Source organism: Cyprinus carpio, chromosome B5, assembly GCF_018340385.1.
Source record: "Cyprinus carpio isolate SPL01 chromosome B5, ASM1834038v1, whole genome shotgun sequence".
Classification (NCBI taxonomy): Eukaryota; Metazoa; Chordata; class Actinopteri; order Cypriniformes; family Cyprinidae; genus Cyprinus; species Cyprinus carpio.
Genome location: NC_056601.1, coordinates 32,204,623 through 32,228,108, shown reverse-complemented (window position 1 = coordinate 32,228,108; position 23,486 = coordinate 32,204,623). Strand labels below are relative to the sequence as shown.

Sequence of the window (23,486 nt, the reverse complement as noted above, 5' to 3'; positions counted from 1 at the left end):
GTGAACTGGTTCAAGAAGATCCGGTTACATCGAGTGATTCGTTCGCGAACCCGGAATGTGAGGTGAACGCGCTCATAACAGACCCGGGCGAGAGAAGTCATGCTGAATAAAGTAGTAGTTTTTGATATTCTTGGACCAAAATGTATTTTCGACTGCTTCAAAAAAATTCTAACGGCCCCTCTGATGTCACATGGACTACTTTAAAGGATGTTTTTATTACCTTTCTGGACGTGGACAGTATACACGTACGATACATTCTCAATGGAGGGACAGAAAGCTCTCGGACTAAATCTAAAACATCTTATACTGTGTTACGAAGATGAACGGGAGGTCTTACGGGTTTTGGAACGACATGAGGGTGCGTCATTAATGACTAATGTTTATATTTGGGTGAACAACCCTTTAATACCAAATCAAATACATATTAAATCATACCGGTATTATAAAACATATGGGCATGATTGGCTTTTAATTGTAAATAACAGCAGTTGTTGGTTACGCTTCCTACAATGAAAACATATGAACGTGACACAATAGTATTCACAAGTTACTTCATATAAAAACTGAATTAGAAAGCCGGCTCACCCCGAGGGCTGTGGGGACATAAGAGGCCTGTAATTGTCATAGGCTGGACTTCCCTGCAATGGAGCCATGAGTTGATTTACTACGGCCCGGTGGCCATTGAACTGCTGACTTATACCTGTGCCAGACAGAGTGTGAAAATAGGTCTGGACGAGAAAACAACAGGTCATAAAAGCTACTATAACACAACAAAAAACATCACTTGATATGTTTACTGAAAGTTTAACGACTGGCACGGTTCAAATTGATCCAGAGTAACAAAAAACCCCCCAAATTACTTCAATCTTTGCTGCTATATAGGCCAGTAGCAAAAAAAATAAAAATAAATGCATGCATTAAGTCCATGCAGTGAAATCACAGAACCTTAAAACAATAAATATTTTATTCAAACAGATAGGGAATATTTTTACAAGTTTAGGGCCTGCACGATTTAATCGAACGCGATTGGCCATCGCACATCTTGTCAGTAAAGCGGTTTCTGTGATTATTAGTAAATCTCCAGCATGTTCTATCAGATGGAGCAGCGTTTAACTAAACAGCAGGTGATATGCGTGGTATCCCAATTTTCAATGTTGCGATGTGATTGCGCATGCTTTTAATCACGGTCCATAATGCAGTAATAACATGTTTAATAAACTTTTTTCGTTATAACAAAAATTAAAGGAACAATTACGAAAGCAATTTTAAAAAATTACAATAAAGCAATACAGAAAAATATATAAGAAAAAAGTTAAAAGTTTTTACACAGATTTAAGTGCAAAAGAACTATAAAGACCAATTATCATCATTTTCCAATAAGATCTCATTAGTTAACCTTAGTTAGGCATTCACATGTACACTAGATCCATTTGCTACAAAAGTATTCATTAATCTTTGTTAAAAAAATACAAGGTCCTTAGTTCATGTGAGCTCATTAAATACCACAGCTTGCAACTTTCGATTTTAACACGTGTTATTAAATATCGGAAGACCTAAGATTAATGAATGTTCAGAAAGCATTTTTCATTGGCATTTTATGTTAACTAATGAATTAAGCTAATGAAAAATTAACTAATGTTAAACTAATAAAGTCCTAACGTAAAGTTGGGGAACGAACAATTAAAGAATTCAAAACAACTTTCACGCAATATTCTAGAGGATGTTTGTAGTCCAGCGTAAAAATGTAAAAAACGTTTTGGAAAAAAATCCACAAATTTGAATGGGCTATATTAAAATACATTTAAGAAAGTAGTTGCAGCTGCTTTAAATTTTGGGGTTTCCAGAGTAAAGGCTGCATTTATTCTGAAGCTTAGCGCCATTGACTGTCAGATGAGTGAATGTGCTTTCATTCAGGCACTCTCAACGTGTTCCCGCCAGGTGCTTCTCATGCATGTTTGTTTACGTGCTCGATGAGCGCCAAAGTGGATGGGTTTAAAGTATTCTTAAAATGCTTCCAAATTCGGAATAATTTGTATATATAATTAATTCCGGTATTTTGGAAGTGCCCACGATACAATATCGTGCATATTCATACATGTGAATATAGGCAGTACAGAATACCGGAACATGTCTACTAAACAGAGCGTTGTCACTGACAACCTACGAAAATCCCGTTCAGAAAGCGCAGGCGCAGCGATTATGAAATCGTGAGAGAACTCTTTCTGCAATTTATGAAGCTTGGCGTAGCTTCTCATGTGACCTACGGATTTGTGTAGGTAAAGCTGCTCCAGCTGATCATGTGGAAATACAACATGTCATAACATGCTTTCTACTCCAAAATCACTTCATAAAATCAGTCGAATGTGTTTTGAAAAAATCATTCTTTGAGCTGATTGGTTTCTTATACAGAATAAGGCACGAAACATAGGTCATTAGTATTCAAGCAGTGATAAAGGCTATGGCGATTAGCATGATTATTGTTTACTTATGATAAAAAAGTTATAAGATGACGATCTCAGATGAAACGAAAATATTGTCGTAATAGTGTGGTTATTAGTACAACAATTGAATAATGAAAGAAGTTAAATCTTCTGTTTAGTCAGCAAGGGCTATAGGGATTTCTGGGTTTCTTCTGCTAGGCGTTATTTGGAGTTTCAGGGCGAGACGGAGGGCATGTGCCTTCGGATGGTAATTTACGGGTCGAGCACAGAACGAGGCTTCACTGAAAAGACATTGAAATGTCAATCGGCATTATAATCATAGGAAAAAATGTCTATATAATATAAATATTCCTTTTTAAAAGGAATTCTTTAATGCATTTTCTGGTGCCCTCTCCATCACCAAGTTTAAGTAGGTTGTCCAAAAGCTTGACAATATTGTCTATTTATTTTAGGGCACTAAACTTGTTGTTTATTAGAAATAAATTAGCTGGTTTGATGTTGTATGCAAAACTTATGTATTAATTCACACTACAAGTATTCTGGCACAAATCAGCTTGGCTTGTTTTGACGATGCTGTTCAATGTAATGCAAAACTTGGTAAAGAGGCTTTTGTGATGAATAGGGAGAGTGGCAACAATATTACATGTGGATAAATATATCCGTGTTTTTTATATGCTTTTTATAGAACAAAGTTCCTTGATTTTATATACTGATTGTTTTGGCATACATAAGAAAAAAAAATTCTAATGAATTATTTATCCTGAACATCCACATGGTGTTTTGATTCTTTCTTATATGTTTATTAAATGTTAGTTTCTTTGAACACCTGACGGGAGAGAGCAAAATCAATGCCTCTTTCTGTTGTTTCTGGATGGGATAAAAGCCACCATGTTCTAGGGAGAGGGAAAAGGGAGTCAACGTCTGTCTTATCATGAAGGCCAAAACAGCAAAGATAAAAACAAACAATCTTCAGGGCAGACTTTATACCTGCTTGCGTGAAAGTAACCATCGGACAGAAAACTAGCAACCCAAAAGTAAGCATTTTATACAAGAGGCAATCTGTCAAGTTTGCAGTATTCGTATAATGTTGCCCTATGGGCTTAGAATGACTCGTACCCGACTGGGGGAAGGCTATGGAGGATGTGATCGGTGCACAGTGCTTATTCCTAACGATGTTGGGGTTACCTAGTACAGCATAAAGCCGCTAGCAGCACTGGTCCAAGCGCCTTCCACAATAATCAATGCCAAGGCTGTCCTTCACGCTCTCGGTGGAAAAATTATAGGTTAGAGTTGGACCAAACTCAAACCACCACCGAAACTACTAACACCAGTGCCTAGCTATGTCTCGACAATGCGTAAAAACGGCGTTGTCAGAATTTAACAAGAAGGCAGCAATAAATAGGAAATTGCACTGTCTTAACACCAGGGGACTGTCAGATTACATTGGCCAAATCTTGAATCTGAAGGATAAATCAAAAAAGGAAGGTGCTGTGGCACTTAATCAAATTATGCGTATAGTGTGGTGGCAACCTGGACTGTCACTTTGTAGGCAAAAACCTGGAAGTGAGAGTTAGCATTTTGTAGCAGCTTCGGGTTTTTTCCAATCGTTCACAGAGTTAATAGGTTTTTTTGAATTGGGATTTTGGTTCAATCCCTGAAATAAGGTCCGTGTGTCACACAAGCTAACGATACTTCTCCCGCTTTTAATCTACGATCATATGAAAACACACCAGTTACACCCCACTCGTGATTACTTAAAGACGGTTGTTAACAAGTTGCTAAATAGGATTTCTATACAGGCGCTTGTCGGAGACATTACTGTCATCATGCGAACAGTTTTAAATCATTTACAGGTATTTCATCAATCGCAGTGTATAATTTATGGTACATAATATTCTGTAGAATAACCTATATTAATAGTTTCCGGCATTTCATATTGTTGTTTCGACAATGATTTTTTGCTTTGTCCCGAAATGCACACACAAGTTAATCTTTCGGATGAAAGATGCTCGTTTCTTATCACTTTTCCTCCTGCTGCGGTAGACTCTGGGTTCATAAGGTAAACTAACATATGATTAATTTCCATTTAAGCACTCACATTCGCTCACACAGAGCATTGTGAGTTAAACCTACTGTTTCTTCTTCTGTTACGGTGGGAAAAAATCAAATAACCATAAGATAACAATGCTAATATCATATAGTCATGATCAGACCCTGTTCAAAACTTTGAAATGTTTAAACTGAGCAACATCTAGAATACCTCTTGATGATCGAAGCCTTATTAGACAGTACTGAGATGACGTGTTTTCGCCATTAACAGACAGCAGTGAAGTAATAATCATGTACAGTCAACTTATTGTTGTGACCTACCCTATACAAAAAAAAACGAGCTACGCGGCTAGAATGCGGTGAACTGTATGTCACTAAACTATGATAGTGTCCTGATATATAGACTATCATCCATACAATCCAATATAGCCCACCTCTGTTTTGCAGCATCTCTAGTATCCACTAACGAATAGATTAAACGCACTGAATTGTTATATGAATAGTACGTGGATACTATGGGTGGAACGGGTTTGCAACTTTTTCCTTCACGGTGCGATTTGTATTCACGGTTTGTAGAGGGTAATCGTCTTCGGTATGGTTTCGGTATGCTCGCTGTGTTTTATGGGAAAACTATACTATCGAATAACAAATAAAGAAAATGAAGAATATTCTATATAACTACAAACAACAGCACAAATAAATACCCACACAGGAGTTAATGATACATATCAAATAATTTTTTTTTTAGTAGTGCTCTAGCATTAGTTTTTAGGGTCACATGAAAATTGAATGAAGTAACTCAAATGGTAATACAGCATTGGCATGGATTTGACTGTATAAAATTAAACGCTTATTTTCATACATACCAAGTCACAAAACCTATCCAAACCAAATCAAACAGCAGTAAATGATTTATTTGTTGTTGCTGGTTCGCATTATATTAAGACTGTCACTTTTAGATGAGTTAATGGTCACTGATCCAGTGCCAAGATTACAGTACGGTCATCGGCTATGGGTCTGCTACGGGCTACTTACCAAGACCGACATTTTGATATAGATTTTGTGTAGAATTTGGTCCATTACAAAACACATACTTCAGTCATGAGGCGCTTAATATTTGCTTTTGTGCTTCTGGGACTGGGCGATACTTCAAGGCGAGAGCTTAATATTTGCGCATACTCCGGGACGGGGGTTTGCACACGCTTTCGGATGAGCGGCAATGCACAATCTTCTCACTGCTCGCGAGAGCTCCGCGTTCCTCTGGCTCTTAAATGTTTAAAAAACTGGCAAAACTTAATTAGTTTTAGTTTCCCACACAAAAATCAACGTGTGCTGTTCTCTCGTCCTGGCACCACGGTTGATAAAGAAAAAATAAATGACTGCTCGTATTTCCCAAGCAGGAACAAGATTGAATGGTTTTGTCTCCACGTTTTTTTTTCTTCTTCTCCTCATGCGCAGCTGTTGTTTTAATGTAACTTGGCACCATATGGGCAATCCTTCACAGAAACATACATTAGCCAAGACCCTGTTTTTTTAACGTGGTTTTATGAAATATTACCGATGCTGTCAATATTTAAGTTAACCGCAGTCCTACATGTCCGAACGCATGTGTGGAAAACCGAACGGTGGTTTAATTTTTTTTCCACGAACCTTCCCACCCCACGTGGAGACCCGTTTTTTTACTAAATTTCACATATTAATCAAGGATTAGTGACTTTAATGCACCTAGTTTGAAATCTTATTTGCTTTCATATGTCCTTTAGCATTGATTATTTCATTTATTTCACTATACTATTTTACTAATGTCTCACCTAGTTCATGTTTTAGTTTTGCTCTAGTTTCGTATGATATTCCAGTTTGATATGAACAGTTCACAGTAGCATTGATTACAACAGGATTGGTATGCATACCAGACTAAAAGAAATCCTTTTCACTGCAAGTGTTAAAAACTAATTTGAAACAGTGTCAGGAGCATGGTGGTGTGTGGTAGCTGTATTGAAGATTTTTTTGCGATAATCCAAAGCCTATAGAAAAATCCTATTGGCATTTTTTGTGCAAGGAACCCGCATGATGCTAAACATAGTCGCTCATACCACAAAGTGATGTCATATGAAGTGCTGCATGTGTGGAATGAGTGGCACAGATGTGTCACCACGTACTAGATATATGATTCTTTTCAGCATCTGCCTGCCTTCATATGAAAGAGATCAGGCATGCATTTAAACCCCTTTCCATGTGACAGCTTATGGTGGAAATGCACACACCAAAGGTCTTGTACTACAGCCAATCAAACGTTTGGTTTAACTTATATAAAATACTGTAACTACTATACACTATTAGGGGTTAGAAGGCACGCTTTCTCCCAAAGTAGCAACAACAATAACAGTCTATTAAAACAATTTAGGAATAGATGATTTTTGTGTCCATGTTTACATTTAAACTGTTGTGCAGCACTTTTAATGGTTACGTTAAGAAATTGGGAATTGATACATCATTTCATTTGATTACACTTCAAAAGATTTTTATGCATTCATATACATGCGTTATTAGTTTTACTGCATTCATTTGATTATGCACCGTTTTTATTCCGATTCAAGTACATGAAATGAAACAATTGTAATCTGATGAATAAATAAAGTAGGGCTATGAAATGTGTTTTTAGTATTGTACAGCAAATTGTGTTTTAAGTTTATGATTAGCAAAGATATTGAATGATGATGATCTATTTGCATTCATTAACATGTAAACTTCACTTAAACGAAATCGCATTACACATAACTGAAAAATGTGTATGCGAATCAGCCAAATTGGGGGCAGAATACCTATATCAATAATCTTATTTATGGACTCACAGCAGAGTTTGATATATGAACGAGCATGCATATAGCTGCTTGGTGCTAATGTAATGAGAAAATGTACGAGGCAAAAACTCACATGTGCTCCATGGAGACCTGCGGTGAGGCCCACTAGGCGAGCTGAGAGACCAGGAGTTTCATCCTTGCACGTGTACCCATCAATCGCCATCAACCAGCTAATTCCTTCGATCTACACGCTTCCCGGAACTGATCAACTAGCATTGTCTCGTTTAGTGGTTGTGCTGCCCCATTCTTTCTGCGTAAAGTGGGACTTGTCAGGTGGGAGCTAGCAAAGATGGCTAAGTTCAACACTGTACACTACAAACAGAGTGTCGACATAAGGCAAAGTCATTAAAGTTTTATTACAAGAACTCACCTATTGGTGTGATCAGAATCAATATATTAGTTCAAAAGCACCTAAGTCAGTAAAGTACTGTGTCTAGATGCGATCACTTCCATATCACAATAAAAAAAAACTAAACGTACATCCCCTCTATCTGATCGCATACATGAATCAGAGTCAAAGAGCCACACAGCAATGTCTTATCAGGTAAGTCTGAAGATAATCTAGATGCTGCAACAAATTATCTTATATAAACTAATCAGCTCAAGGACATGTTTGGGATCGGCAAGATTTTTTGCTTTTTCGCTGGATAAAGTGATACTTCAATTCAGCATGGATGCTATAATGGGTCAACTGATGGTTTAAAATGCTAACAAAATATTTTTTATATAGAATGCTGTTCTTTAAACAAATTCAATGTAGGGTCTTCAAAAAAATAACAGGCAGCACAAATATTTTTAAACATTGATAAAGAAGTGTTTTCTTTAGCTGCAATTCAGCATATTAGAATGATTTCCTGAAGGATCATGTGACACTGAAGACTGGAGTAATGATGCTGAAAACTCAACTCATAAATTACATTTTAAAATATGTTCATAAAAATAAAACTGCGATTTTAAATACAGTAGTCAACATTGTGGATCAAGAAAGTTCATCAAAGTTGTCGTACTAAGAAAACAGAGCGCCTACATTCTGGTTTTAGGTGACAAGTTTGAATAAATGCATCCTTAGTATGCATAAATTGCCACCGGTGGCCGAGAGAGCTCAACCCCACTGCTGCAAATGAAAAAACCATGCAAATATAAAAACAATCTCTACCATAAGAGCAATTAAGCAAACTATCTTCAATTTGACACACAGGTTAGACTGCAAATCTCTCACAAGTCTCACAAACAGAGTGAGAAATGCCTGTTTTTAAAAATAATAACAGCAAATCTCATTAAAAAAAATCACTGCTGTCTGCATAAGTAGTACATCAGACTTAGGCAGCACACATCCGCGGAACCTGTATGTAAGCGGCTAGGCACGTTTTTCACTACTGTTTGTGTTGTGAGTTTTTGCAGCGTTCTTCGGATGTGTTTTTGAATAATAGGGCCCTGTAAAATTTTCTTTTTTTTTTTGATGGTAATCAGATGAAGGCATCAAATTAAAACATTTATTTAATTTATCCTAATCAAAATTAAAGCCCTTTCAATTTTTGCCAAACAAAGTGCTGCATAACAGATGGGATGGGGGATGGGCTGGGGTGAGATTTAGTGTTATTTTTTGTTAAGATTAATATTTGAAAATTTTTGCAAATTGTTTTTGAATTGTTTTTATTTTTTTTTTTTCAGTGGGTTATATAGTAATATTCTAATGTTTCTTAACGTTTAAACTAAACTTTATTTGACGAGTGTTGCAGTGAGGAACTTGCAGCCGCTGTGTAATGTGGAATATGACGGTAGTTTTCTCAAATGAAATGGTAAAATGCTAATGAAGTGACTCTCAGAGCAGCAGGAGATGATATTCGTGTATTCATTATCATCATAGTGAGACGGCAGAAGCTGAAAACACAGAGCGTCGTCTGCGATTTAGTATGTGTGTACATTAGTAAGCCAAAACAGTACGTCGCACATCCGCCATTCATATCACTGATGCGGAAATCATGGCGCCTTGCTGATATCAAATGCTTACCGCAGATTTACAGTATTCCTATAGAATTTCACCTGAGCATTGGGAAATCACGCGTAGCGGCTTTGTTCTTGGTTCTCATCAGCAGTATCTCCGGCATGATATGCGCTGAATGAATGACAAGGCTTTCTGTTGTAACATCGCACAAGGAAGTAAATAAGGGTGACATCTAGTGGAGAACAGTAATGATAGGATTCACGTTAAATCGGATCGTGTTTTTAAATGTGTGCTGAACAACAATACCGGAAAAATCGATTGCGCGGCTTTTTGAGAATCGATATTTTAAAAAGCGATTAATCGAAAAAATCTATTTGTTTTTGCCCAGCCCTAGTTGTTATTAATGGAAAATAATGTCAAAAACGTGTCATTAAGGCATAACAAGGCTTCGTTTTCCTTTTCAAAAAAACACAATTTATTTCTTCTTTCTTTACTTACGCATTGAAATATGATTTGGATATATAGAAACTACCATTTAAATTCATTTTTGGCATTGTTCCCTTTATTTTTGATAGGACAGTTAGAGGAAGCGAAGTGGGAGAGAGGAGAGAGAGAGGGCAGGATCGGGAAAGGTCCTCAAGCTGGAATTCGAATTTGGGACTCCCGTAGCGCATTGGCTTATTAATAACTATATTCCATATGTATGTCATGTATGTAAGCTGCAATTTATTCAGTACAAAGTTTCTATATCAGTGCACACATCCATTTTGGAGACAATGTGTTTACTGACATCCTGTATCATACCTTTATCCTGCACCTCCTTAGCGCCACGGTCCGTCTCCATGGCCGCTTCACTTTCCATCCTTTCGATTGCAGCAAGAGCCTCAACAAGCTCTCCTTCTGGGTCTGAACCGGGGTACATTCCCCCAAGCTCCACCTCTGCTGGCCTGGCCTGTGACTGCCTCAGGATCAGCTTAGTGGGGTCTTTCGTCGGCGAGCCCACAATATCATACACTGCAGCCTTATCGGCCTGGTCCCGCTCTCCCTCGTTGGGCTTCAGACCACACTGCTTGTCCGGGGAGCCCAGATGCATTTCTTGAGCCCCGTCACAAGGAGGAGTGTAAGGTGGAGATGACTGCAGTATGTGAGACGTGAACCTGCCCTCATTGATCCTAATGGTTTTCAGAGAAACACACAATCAGAACAGCTTCTTAAAAGAAAAGTGGTCAACCAGAATGTAAATGTTTGTTTTGATGGCCAATGCATATATATGATAAATACACTAAATATATTTTTTAAAAAGGTTAAAATAAATTTTAAATGTAGGCAAAAGTATAGTAAAAATACATGCATAGCAATTATTGAAATTAAATATATATTTATTTTACATCACATTTACGAAATTAGAAATCATTTAAAAATGAATATTGGAAAAATATCCTGAACTTAAAATTACAAATTAAACATTTGATGCCAAATTCATGATTCTGTAATCCTATTATAGAATTATAACCAACAGCACCATGGAAATCTTTTTTTTTCTTTCCAAATATATCTGTGATAGAAAGCGAATATATATTATAGTAAAATGCATAGCAACTGCTAAAAATAAATATATATTTTTATTTCCATATTTAAAACATATATTTTTGTATTCCATTTACTTGTTTAACAGAATGGGAGCTCTATGCACACATGTGCTGGGCATTCTCAGCATTGTCAAAATAAAAGTCCCAATGTATTTGACACATCAGCCAAACAAAAAAACTGCCGACTGTTGGTTGGCTATTAATGTAGAACAAACTTTTAAATACCTTTATTTCTCATGAACATTTCTCATGGCTCCTGGAATCATCGGGCTTGCTACTGAACATGGAAAAAACCACACAAAGTTTAAATAAGCCAGAGAACAGACTATGGAAGGAATTCTCTATAGATCTGCCTATGCGTGTATCTTCCTGCAGACCTTGCTGTAGGTGCTGGTGTTGTTGACTGTAGGCTGGAGGGTGTGGGTACTGTCTGTAGCCGGTAGCAGGGCTCTGAGGGGCATAAGGGCTGGGCACAGGGCTGCTCTGCTGAGGCAGAAACCGTCCACCAGAACCAGACTGCCCCGGCACAAAACGCCTATCATAAGGAACACGAAGGGACATGGTCAACAGAGAGATTTAATAAATCTACTTGCCAACACTGATATGTAAAAAAAAAAAAAAAAAAAAGAACATCAAAATATTTATTTAACAATTATTTTTATAATTTTATGGAATAAACAACATTTTAAATTCAAAAATAGAAAACAGTTATTTTATCAATGTTTTTGATTAAATAAAAGTAGCCTTGGTTAGAAGGGGCTGCAACAAATGATTATTTTGATCACTGATTAATCGATTTAATGCATATAAATATATTAAATACATAAATTGTAATTGCAAATTAAATTGTAATTCTGTCTAAAATCTAAAACTAATAATAAATACCACTAATCATAATTATTATAAATTCTAAAACAATTCCAATTATTTATAATAAAGTTATTTCTAAATAAAATTTAAATAAGAAATTTTACTATTGTAATATTTAAAGGTAAAGCGTTACACCAACAAGCTGTTATTTTATCTGAAAGCTACACAGAGCCCTCCAGGTTTCTCTTTACAAGCCTGGAAAGACAGTTGGTGCAAGTTGTGCTTCCAAATGCATGTTATAAGAGATCCAAACTCAGAGCAGATAGCGTTTAGAGAAGTTATTTACTGTGAAATGAGCCTCACTAAGGTACTGAAAACACCAGATTATGAGCTGCTCACATGTAAAAGTGTACAGTGCCTCACTTCACTCAGAAACATGCAACGCTTTTAATTCAATTGCAGCCAAATCTCAGGTTTTTATGATTAATCATAACATTTATATCTGTTTTTCCTTAGCACAGTATTAATGAGTTAAAGGGTTAGTTCACCCAAATATTAAAATTATGTCATTAATGACTCACCCTCATGTCGTTCCAAACCCGTAAGACCTCCGTTCATCTTCGGAACACAGTTTAAGATATTTTAGATTTAGTCCGAGAGCTTTCACGTCCCTCCATTGAGAATGTATGTACGGTATACTGTCCACGTACAAAAGGGTAATAAAATACATCTTCAAAGTAGTCCATGTGACATCAGAGGGTCCGTTAGAATTATTTTGAAGCATCGAAAATACATTTTGGTCCAAAAATATCAAAAACTACGACTTTATTCAGCATTGACTTCTCTCTCCCGGGTCTGTTATGAGCGCGTTCACCTCACATCCGGTTCGCGAACGAATCACTCGATGTAACCGGATCTTCTTGAACCAGTTCACCAAAACGAACTGAATCGTTTGAACCCGGTTCGCGTCAACAATAAGCATTAATCCACCAATGACTTAAGCTGTTAACTTTTTAACATGGCTGACACTCCCTCTGAGTTAAAAATAAATCAATATCCCGGAGTAATTCATTTACTCAAACAGTACACTGACTGAACCGAGCCAGATAACGAACGAAACATGACTCGTTCTCGAGTCAAGAACGGTTGCATCGGTTTTCGGATCACTAGTAGTGATGGGAAGTTCTGTTCTTCTCCGCGAACCGGTTCTTTCGGACAGTTTGATTCAATAAACCGGTTGCCGAAAACGGTTCACCAGTTCTTTTGCGCTCGACGTAATGACTTCATTGGCGATGATTGCCCTTGATTGAAGCCTTCGGTTTACCCGCGCTCATAACATTAGCACAGAATCGGTTCAGAATCAATCACAAAAAAAACCAGTTCAGTTCAGACGCGCTGTGTGTCAGTCTGCTTCACGCTGAATCACGCATGCGCAGTATCATCAGCTCCTCGGTTCTCGAATCGCACGCGTCCGACAGAAACGGTTCTTGACTCGAGAACGAGTCAATGTTCGTTCGTTATCTGGCTCGGTTCAGTCAGTGTACTGTTTGAGTATATGAATTACTCCGGGATATTGGTTTATTTGAACTCAGAGGGAGTGTCAGCCATGTTAAAAAAGTTAACAGCTTAAGTCATTTGTGGATTAATGCTTATTGTTGACGGCGAACCGTTTCAAATGATTCAGTTCGATTTGGTGAACTGGTTCAAGAAGATTCGGTTACATCGAGTGATTCGTTCACGAACCGGATGTGAGGTGAACGCGCTCATAACAGACCCGGGAGAGAAGTCAATGCTGAATAAAGTAGTAGTTTTTGATATTCTTGGGACCAAAATGTATTTTCGATGCTTCAAAAAATTCTAACGGACCTCTGATGTCACATGGACTACTTTGAAGATGTTTTTATTACCTTTCTGGACGTGTACAGTATACCGTACATACATTCTCAATGGAGGGACAGAAAGCTCTCGGACTAAATCTAAAATATCTTATACTGTGTTCCGAAGATGAACGGAGGTCTTAGGGGTTTGGAACGACATGAGGGTGAGTCATTAATGACATAATTTTAATATTTGGGTGAACTAACCCTTTAATACCAAATCAAATACATATTAAATCATACACGGTATTATAAAACATATGGCATGATGGCTTTAATTGTAAATAACAGCAGTTGTTGGTTAGCTTCATTCAATGAAAACATACTGAACGTGACACAAATAGAATCACAAGTTACTTCATATAAAAACTGAATTAGAAAGCAGGCTCACCCTGAGGGGCTGTGGGACATAGAGGCCTGGTAATTGGCAGAGGCTGGACTTCCCTGCATGGAGCCATGCGTGATTTTATACGGCGGTGCCATTGACTGCTGACTTATACCTGTGAAATACAAGAGTGTGAAAAATAGTCTGGGCGAGAAACAACAGGCAGAAAAGCTATTATAACAACATAACATCACTTGAGATGGTTACTGAAAGTTTAAAGACTGGCAAGGTTCCAATGAGCCAGGTCAAACAATTACTTCATCTTTGCTGCTATACAGGAAAGTAGTAAAAAAACTAAATAATTAATGCATTAAGTCACTGCAATGAAATCACAGAACTTAAAACAACAAAAATTTATCAAACAGATATTGAATTTTTATACAAGTTAGGGCTGCACGATTAATCGAATGCGATTGTCATGCACATCTTGTCAGTAAAGCCGGTTCTGTGATTAGTAGTAAATCTCCAGCATGTGCTTTCAGATGGAGCAGCGTTTACTACACAGCAGGGATATGCTGGTATCCAATTTTCATGTTGCGATTGATTGCTCATGCTTTTATCACGGTCATAATGCAGTATAACAGGTTTAATAACTTTTTTCTTATAACAAAAATAACTGAACAATAAAAAGCAATTTTAAATACAATAAAGCAATACAGAAAAATATATAAAGTTAAAAGTTTTACACAGATTTAAGTGCAAAAGAACTATAAAGACCAATAGGTATCACTTTACAATAAGATCTCATTAGTTAATCTTAGTTAATGCATTAACATTCACAATAGCTACATTTGCTACAGAATCATTGTTAGAAAATACAACTCTTTGTTCATGTTAGCTCATTAAATAACACAGTTGCAACTTTTGATTTTAACGTGTTATTAAATATTGTAATACCTAAGATTAATGAATGTTTAGAGGAATTTATCATTGGCAGTTTATGTTAACTAATGAATTAACTAATGAATTAACTAATGAAGCCCTAATGTGAGGTGTGAACGAACAATAAAGAATCAAAACACTTTCAAACAATATCTAGAGGATGTTGTAGTCCAGATTAAAATGTAAAAAAAGTTTGAAAAAATCCACAAATTTGAATGGCTATTTAAATACATTTAAGAAAGTAGTGCAGCTGCTTTATTTATGGGGTTTCCAGAGTAAAGGCTGCATTTTCTGCAGTTTAGCGCCATCTGCTGTCAGAGAGTGAATGTGCTTTCATTCAGCGCATCTCTCATGTGTTCCTCCATGTGCTTCTCATGCATGTTTGTTTACATCAGAGCGCACAGTTGATGGGTAAAGTATTCTTAAAATGCATTCCAAATTCGGAATAATTTGTAATATATAATTATTTACGGTATTTACAAGTGCCCACGATAACAATATCGTGCATATTCATTACTGTGATATATCGCATCACCGAATTCCAGCATGTCTACTACACAGAGCCGTAGTTCACTGACAACCTACGCAAAATCGCATTCATAAATCGCAGACGCAGCGATTATGAAATCGGAGAAATCTTTCTGCAATTATGAAAGCTGTTTGCGTAGCTTCTCAGTGAACTACGGCTTTGTGTAGTAAATGCTGCTCCATCTGGAATCATGTGAAAATACAACATTTAATAACATGTTTCTACTCCAAACTCACTTCATAACATCAGTCGAGTGTTTGAAATAAATCCTTCTTTGAGATGATGTGGTTTCTTATACAGAATAAGGCACGCAACATATTTCATAGTATTCTAAGCAGTGATAAAGGCTATGGCGATTAGCATTGCATTATTGTGTACTTTATGATAAAAAAAAAGTTATAAGACGACGATCTCAGATAAACCATATACTGTCGTAGTCGTGTGTTTATTAGTCACGTTGAATTAATGAAAGCAGTTAAATCTTCTGTTTATTCATCAAGGGCTATAGGGATTTCCTGGGTTTCTTCTGCTAGGCATATTTGGAGTTTCAGGGCGAGAGCGCCCTCTGGCCTTCGGATGGAGATTTACTGTCGATCACAGAACTATGCTTCACTGAAAGACATGCATGACAATCGCATTATAATCATATGAAAAAAGTGTTATATCTAATATAAATATTCCTTTTTTAAATGATTATTTAATGCATTTTTCTGTGCCCTTTCCATCACCACATGTTTAAGTATGTTGTCCAAAAGTTGACAAAACTTTCTATTTATTTTTAGGCACTAAACTTTTTTTTATAGATATATAAATAGATGAGTTTGATGTGCTATGCAAAATTATGTATTAATTCACACTACACGTATTCTGGCACAAATCAGCTTGGATTGTTTTGCGATGCTGTCAATGTAATGCAATAAACTTTGTAAAGGGGCTTTTGCTGATGAATGGTGCAGTGGCAACAATATTACATGTGGAAAATATATCCGTTTATATGCTTTTTATATTAACAAAGTTCCTTGATTTTATATACTGATTGTTTTGGCATACATAAGAAAAAATCTAATAAATTATTTCTCCTTAAAATACACATTATGTTTTGTTTCTTCTCTGTTTCATAAATGTTATTTTCTTTGAATAACTGAAGGTCAGAGAAAAACAATGCCTCTTTCTGTAGTTCTGATGGAAAAATCACCATGTTCTAGGGAGAGGAAAGGGAGGCAAAGTCTGTCTTATCAGAAGGACAAAAGCAGCAAAGATAACTAAACAATCTTCAGGCAGACTTTTACCTGCTTGGGTGAAAGTAACCTGACAGCAAACTAGCAACCCAAAAGTAAGCATTTTTACAAGTGCAATCTGTCAAGTTTGCAGTAGTATAAGTTTCCCTATGTGCTTAGATTGACTCGTACCCGCCTGGGCCGGATACTGAGGAGTGCTCGGTGCAGTCTTATTCCTGAAGATGTTGGGGTTCCTAGACAGCAAAAGCTGCAGCAGCACTGGTACATCTCCTTCCAACTCATCACTGCCAAGGCTGTCCTTCAGCTCTCTGTGGAAAAATATATTAGAGTTGACAAACTCACACACCACTGAAATAATACACAGTGCCCTATGATCTCCACAATGCGTAAAATGCTGTCAGAATTACAGAATCCAGTAATAAATATGGAATTCACTGTATAACACCAGACTGTCAGATAATTTGGCAAAATCTGAAGGAATAAATCAAAAGAAGGGCTGTGCACTTAATCAAATTGTGATATAGTGTGGTGGAACTATGACGTCACTTTGTAGGCAAAAACCTGGAAGCGAGTTAGCATTTTAGCACTTCCGGTTCCATCGTCACAGAGTCAATAGGTTTTTTTGAATGGGAGTTTGGTTAAATCCCCTGAAATAAGGTCTGTGGTTCACACAAGCTCAAGATACTTTCACGCTTTTATTCTACGACATAAAACACACCAGTTACACCCCACTCGTGATTACTTAAAGACGGTTGCTAACAAGTTGCTAAATAGGACTACAGGCGCTGTCGGAGACATTAAATGTCATCATGCCGAACAGTTTATCAATTTACAGTATTTCCCAATCGCAGTGTATAATTTATGGTACAAATAATTGTAGAATAACCATTTAATAGTTTCCGGCATTTCATATTGTTGTTCGACAATGATTTTTTGCTTTGTCCCGAAATGCAACACAAGTCTTCGGATGAAAGATGCTCGTTTTATCACTTTCCTACTGATGCGGAGACTCTGGGTTCATAAGGTAAACTCATATGATTATTCCATTTAAACACCACATTTACCAGCTTAGTCACGGTGAAAATGAAACTTTAAAAATGCATAAAGCCATGTTAAAATGAAATGTTTACGGCCACATGAAACTGTTACGAAGCATATAGATTGAGTATTTTCTAGAAGCAAGTATAAAATAACATTTTGTGTACCTACCCTAACAAAACGACAGCTGAAATGTGGTACTGTATTCACTAAAATAAGTTTAATCTTACCATATCCAAATACTCACTCACTCTGCTGTTATTTAATAGATTAAACGCACTAGAATTGTATTAAATAGTACGTGGAGACTAGGGGTGGAACGGTTCAACTTTTTCACGGTTCGATTTGTATCACGGTTTTAGAGTCATGGTTTCGGTATGGTTCGGTATGTCCTGTGTTTATGGAAAAACTATACTTTCGAATAAAAATAAAGAAAATAAGAATATTCTATCTAACTACAAGCAACAGCACAAATAAATACAAAAGAGTAAAGATACATATAAAATAATTTTTTTAGGTAGGTCTAGCATTAGTTTTTAGGTACAGAAATTGAATGAAGTAATCAAATGTAATACAGCATTGCATATTTGACTGTATAAATTAAAGATTAATCTTTATCCAGGTCACAAAACCTATCCAATCAAAAGCAGTAAATGATTTATTTGTTGTTGCTGTTCGATTAATATTAAGACTGTCACTTTAAGAGAATGCACTGATCCAGTGCACTGATACAGTACATTCAGCTGGCTATGTCTGCTACGGGATACTTACCAAGACGGACATTTTGATATAATTTTTGTGTGAATTTGTCCATTCAAACACAATACTTCAGAGAGAGCTTAATATTTGCTTGTGTTCTGGGACGTGGGCAATACTTCAGCGAGAGCTTAATATTTGCGCATACTCCGGGACGTGGGTTTGCACGCTTCGGATGAGCGCATGCACAAATCTTCTCACTGCTCGCAAGAGCTCGCGTCCTCTGGCTCTTAAATGTTTAAACTTGCAAAACTTAAATGAGTTTAGTTTCAACACAGAAATCAACGTGTGCTGTTGTGCACCCGGCTGATAAAGAAAATAAATGACTGCTCGTATTCCAGCACTGAACAAGAGTGAATGGTTTGTCCACGTTTTTTTTTTTTCTTCTCCTCATCGCTGTTGTTGTAATGTACTTGGAAGCCAGAATGCGCATCCATCAACAGAAACATACATTAGCCAAACCCTGTTTTTTAACGTGTTATTTATAAGAAATATTACAGATGCGTGTCAGATTTAAGTTAAACCGCAGTCCTAGCATGTGCCGAACCATGTGTGGAAAACCGAACGGTTAAATTTTTTTCCACGAACCTTCCCACCCCTAGTGGAGACACTTTTTTTTATTAAAATATTCATATTAATTATAAAGGAATTATTGACTTATAATGCACCTTATTTTGAAATCTTATTTGCTTTCATATTTCTTTTAGCCATGATTATTTCATTTATTCACTATACTATTTATTACTAATGTCTCATATTTCAGTTTTAGTTTGCCTCTAGTTTCGTATATATTCCAGTTTATATGAACAGGTTCAAGTAGCATGGATTAAAATTTATATACAGACTAAATCCTTTTCACTGAAAGTGTTAAAAATAAGTTTGAAAAAGTTGTCAGGAGTATGGTGGTGGTGACGCTGAAGATTTTTTGCGATAATCCAAAAGCCTATGGAAAAATCCTATTGGCATTTGTCGAAGGAACCAGCGTGATGCCAACAGTCGAGCCGCCTACAAAGTGATGTCATACGAAGTCTGCATGTGTGAATGAGTGGCACAGATTTGTCTACTACATATACTTGATGCTTGTGGTGTTTTCAGCATCTGCCACCTCATATAAAGACATCAGCATTTAACCCTTTCATTTGATAAAACTATGGTGAAATACACACACAAAGGTCTTTACTACAGCCAATCAAACGTTTGGTTTAACTTATATAAATATATAACTACTATACAAGTAGAATGCACTTTCCAAAGTAGCAACAACAATAACAGTCTATTAAAACAATTTAGGAATAGATGTTTTTGTCCATGTTTACATTTAAACTGTTGTGCAGCACTTTTAATGGTTCGTTAAAAATTGGAATTGATCACATTTCATTTGATTAAACTTCAAAAGATTTATGCATTCATATCCATGCGTTATTAGTTTTACGCATTCACTTGATTAGCACCGTTTTTGATTCAATCATAAAACAATTTTTGATGATAATAGGGGCTATTAAATGTTTTATTTTTCAGAAATTGTGTTTTAAGTAATTAAAGTTTTATGAGTTCAGTTGATTAGACATTAAACCATTAAAACAGAATCCAGAAAAATGAAAATGGAAAACATGCAAATTGGGGGGAAAAAAATCTAACTTATTTTCTGGACCAGAGAGTTTGATATAGAAAGAGCAGGCATATAGAGGAGTGGTGTATGTAATGAGCAAATGTAAGCAGAAACTTACATGTGCTCCATGGAGACCTGGCTGAGGCCGCTGGCGAGCTGAGAGACCAGAGTTTCATCCCTGCAGCCCATCAGACGCCCCACTTCCTCAGCTACACGCCCACTGTACAGCAGGCTCTTAGTGGTGGTGCCCGGTAAAGGGGACGGCAGGGGCAGCTGGTTCAACACTGTACACACAAACAGAGTGTAATAAGGCAAAGCTTTCTTTATTACAGGAACTCCCAGGGTAGAAATCTAACAGCCACCTAAAGTGCAGTCAGAGATGTTCTGATGCATCCAATCTAAAACACCCTCTACATAGCGTACATGAATCAGAGTCCAAGAGAGCAATGTCTTATCAGGTAAGTCTGAAGATAATCTAGATGCTGCAGCAAATTATCTAATATAAACTATCGCTCAAAAGTTTGGGATCGGAAAGATTTTTTTGCTTTTGCTGGATGAAGTGAATACTTCAATTCAGCATGGATGCTATAATGGGTCAACTGATGGTTTAAAATGCTAACAAAAGATTTTTTTATATAAATGCTGTTCTTTAAACTTAATGTAGGGTCTTCAAAAAAATATAACAGGCAGCACAAATATTTTAAACATTGATAAGAAGTGTTTCTTTAGCTGCAAATCAGCATATTAGAATGATTTCTGAAGGATCATGTGACACTGAAGACTGGAGTAATGATGCTGAAAACTCAAATAAATTACATTTTAAAATATGTTCAAAATAAAACTGCGATTTTAAATACAGTAGTCAACATTGTGGATCAAGAAAGTTCATCAAAGTTGTCTTAAGACAAGAACGCATTTTGGTTTTAGGACAAGTTTGAATAAATGCATCCTTGGTATGCAGAATTGTACGGTGGCCGAGAGAGTTCAACACGCTGCAAATGAAAAAACATGCAAATAGAAAAAACATCTTCAATTTGACAACACAGGTGCTGCAAATTCTCACAACGCAAACAAAGAAACGCGCTGCAAATACAAAAACGCGCTGCAAATATGCACAGACTACATCGGAAATGTTTAAGGGATGCACGTTTCTTTGTTTGTGTTGTGAGTTTTTGCAGCGCGTTTCTGTATTTGTTTGTGTTGTAAGTATTTGCAGCGCGTTTCTGTATTTGTTTGTGTTGTAAGTATTTGCAGCGCGTTTCTGTATTTGTTTGTGTTGTGAGAATTTGCAGCGCGTTTCTGTATTTGTTTGTAGTTGTGAGAATTTGCAGCGCGTTTCTGTATTTGTTTGTAGTTGTGAGAATTTGCAGCGCGTTTCTGTATTTGTTTGTAGTTGTGAGAATTTGCAGCGCGTTTCTGTATTTGTTTGTAGTTGTGAGAATTTACAACGCGTTTCTGTATTTGTTTTTAGTTGTGAGAATTTGCAGCGCGTTTCTGTATTTGTTTGTAGTTGTGAGAATTTACAACGCGTTTCTGTATTTGTTTGTAGTTGTGAGAATTTACAACGCGTTTCTGTATTTGTTTGTAGTTGTGAGAATTTACAACGCGTTTCTGTATTTGTTTATGTCGTGAGAATTTGCAGTGCGTTTCTGTATTTGTTTGTAGTTGTGAGAATTTGCAGCGTGTGTGTTGTCAAATTGATGACGTTTTCTTAATTTGCAGGTGTTTTTTTTTCTATTTGCATATGTTTTTTAGCAACGCGCTGAGCTCTCTTGGCCACCGTAGAATTGACTTAAATCTTACCAACCCCAAACTTTTAAACAGTAGTGTAAATACTGAAAAACAACAACAACAAAAAATATTTTATGATGTAAGAGCCTTACAAAAACAGCATTCAAGTCTCTCATAGCACATTGATTAATTACAAAATTGAACATTCAGACTTTAAATTCTGATAGAATTAATTACCCGTTTTAAATAGAAGATACACGCATACTTGCGAGTTCAGAAATACAGTATATGATAATTTTTTTTTTACTTTTTTTTTTTTTTTTTCAGAGGAAACTATCCTGAAGACCTACAATAACATCATATGCACAATGCTCTGCTTCCCACAATATTGAATTTAAAAAACAAATATCATTCCTTCTCGCCACAGAAACGCCTTTTGAACAATGTTTAAACCATTTAGGATAGTGTGTCCAGAGAATGCACAAGTGTGATTTTAACTTAATTTCACCAAGAGTTGAATAATTATACTACCCATATTTTTAAAAAAATTGCGCCACCAATGCAAAGCTTGTAGGTCTCTCTACAAGCTAGAAAAATTTTATTTTAAATTAATTAATTTTTTTTATTTTCTGTTGTGAGCTACGAGGTCATTAATCGATGGTATATGCTTTTGTTGAAGCCCATAAAGCACCACAAATAACGCAATCGAGTCAGTCTCCCTTATTACTTAAATATTTGCATATATATGCACATTTTGCAATAAACTAAAAATACATTGTTTCTATAGATAATTCATATCTTAAAATGAGTCGTTTTATATTTTCCACTGATTTTAATTTGACTGTCATTTGCAAAGTTTCATGTGAATGTAGTTTGTCTCAATAAAGCCCTTAAGTCTTGTACCTTTGTTGTTTTCCCGAATATTTTTTTCAAACATTTTTGCCTCCAATTTAAGGATTAGAAGGTTGTTATTATGTTGGGTTAGTTCATCTAACACAATCCTTTTTAAAATCCCAATGGGAAAAATGAATAGGAAAAATACTTCCGGAAGCAACGCCGCTGAAAATGTGAATTACGAGTAGTAGGTCTAGGGTACTTACAGTCAGTGAGACCAGCGATCCCAGCAAGGGTTGTGATGGGCACATGTGGCATGTCCCCATTCATACTGACGGCTGGGCACAGAAGTCTTACGCACACAGAGTTCCACAGAGATATTTAACCGCTGACCATCCCTCACATCTCACTCAATCCTAAAGAAAAAAAAAAAAAAAAAGTGTGTGAATGAGGCTGTGATATGGGATCATGTCTAACAAGCTTCATTTGTTTGTTACAGTGTCTCAACAATTTTGTGCATAGATCGACAGTCACTATGTTTCCTGGCAGAATCAGTCCACTCAGACCTACTGTCTGTAACAGGTGTATTGATTTCTGTGTACACTAACTGCCACGTAGAGGAGCATTATGTGAGTCTGATAACATCTACTACAGTGCAGACAGCCTGATGGACACACCCACTCTGGACAGACAGAGGATGGACCATGGACACACCCCTCATTAGATATGCAAGCCCAACCCTGTCTCTCTCAAGGGACCAATGACAGCTGGGAGATGGTAAGCACATAGTAAGCACAAAAGAGCAGATGCAAAGCAGCAGACCTCACATAATCAAGCAAGAACACATTTTACACACATTCAAAACAACATACTACATCACCGCTCAGGAGAAAACAAGCAAGCAGGAAGTAT

The 23,486-nt window shown here is 36.6% G+C and overlaps 1 protein-coding gene across 1 annotated transcript in view; it reads right to left on the bottom strand.

Annotated features, from left to right (window-relative positions):
• LOC109086867 (nipped-B-like protein A) overlaps positions 1 to 23,486 on the bottom strand; it is a 76,444-nt gene that overhangs the window by 51,203 nt on the left and 1,755 nt on the right. The window contains exons 2-5 of the mRNA XM_042723169.1: positions 22,841 to 22,990; positions 20,128 to 20,293; positions 16,778 to 16,914; positions 13,964 to 14,072 (exon numbers count right to left, since the gene is read on the bottom strand). Of these exons, the coding sequence (XP_042579103.1) occupies positions 13,964 to 14,072; positions 16,778 to 16,914; positions 20,128 to 20,293; positions 22,841 to 22,904 (476 nt within the window). The 5' untranslated portion in view covers positions 22,905 to 22,990. The remainder of the gene's footprint in view (positions 1 to 13,963; positions 14,073 to 16,777; positions 16,915 to 20,127; positions 20,294 to 22,840; positions 22,991 to 23,486) is intronic.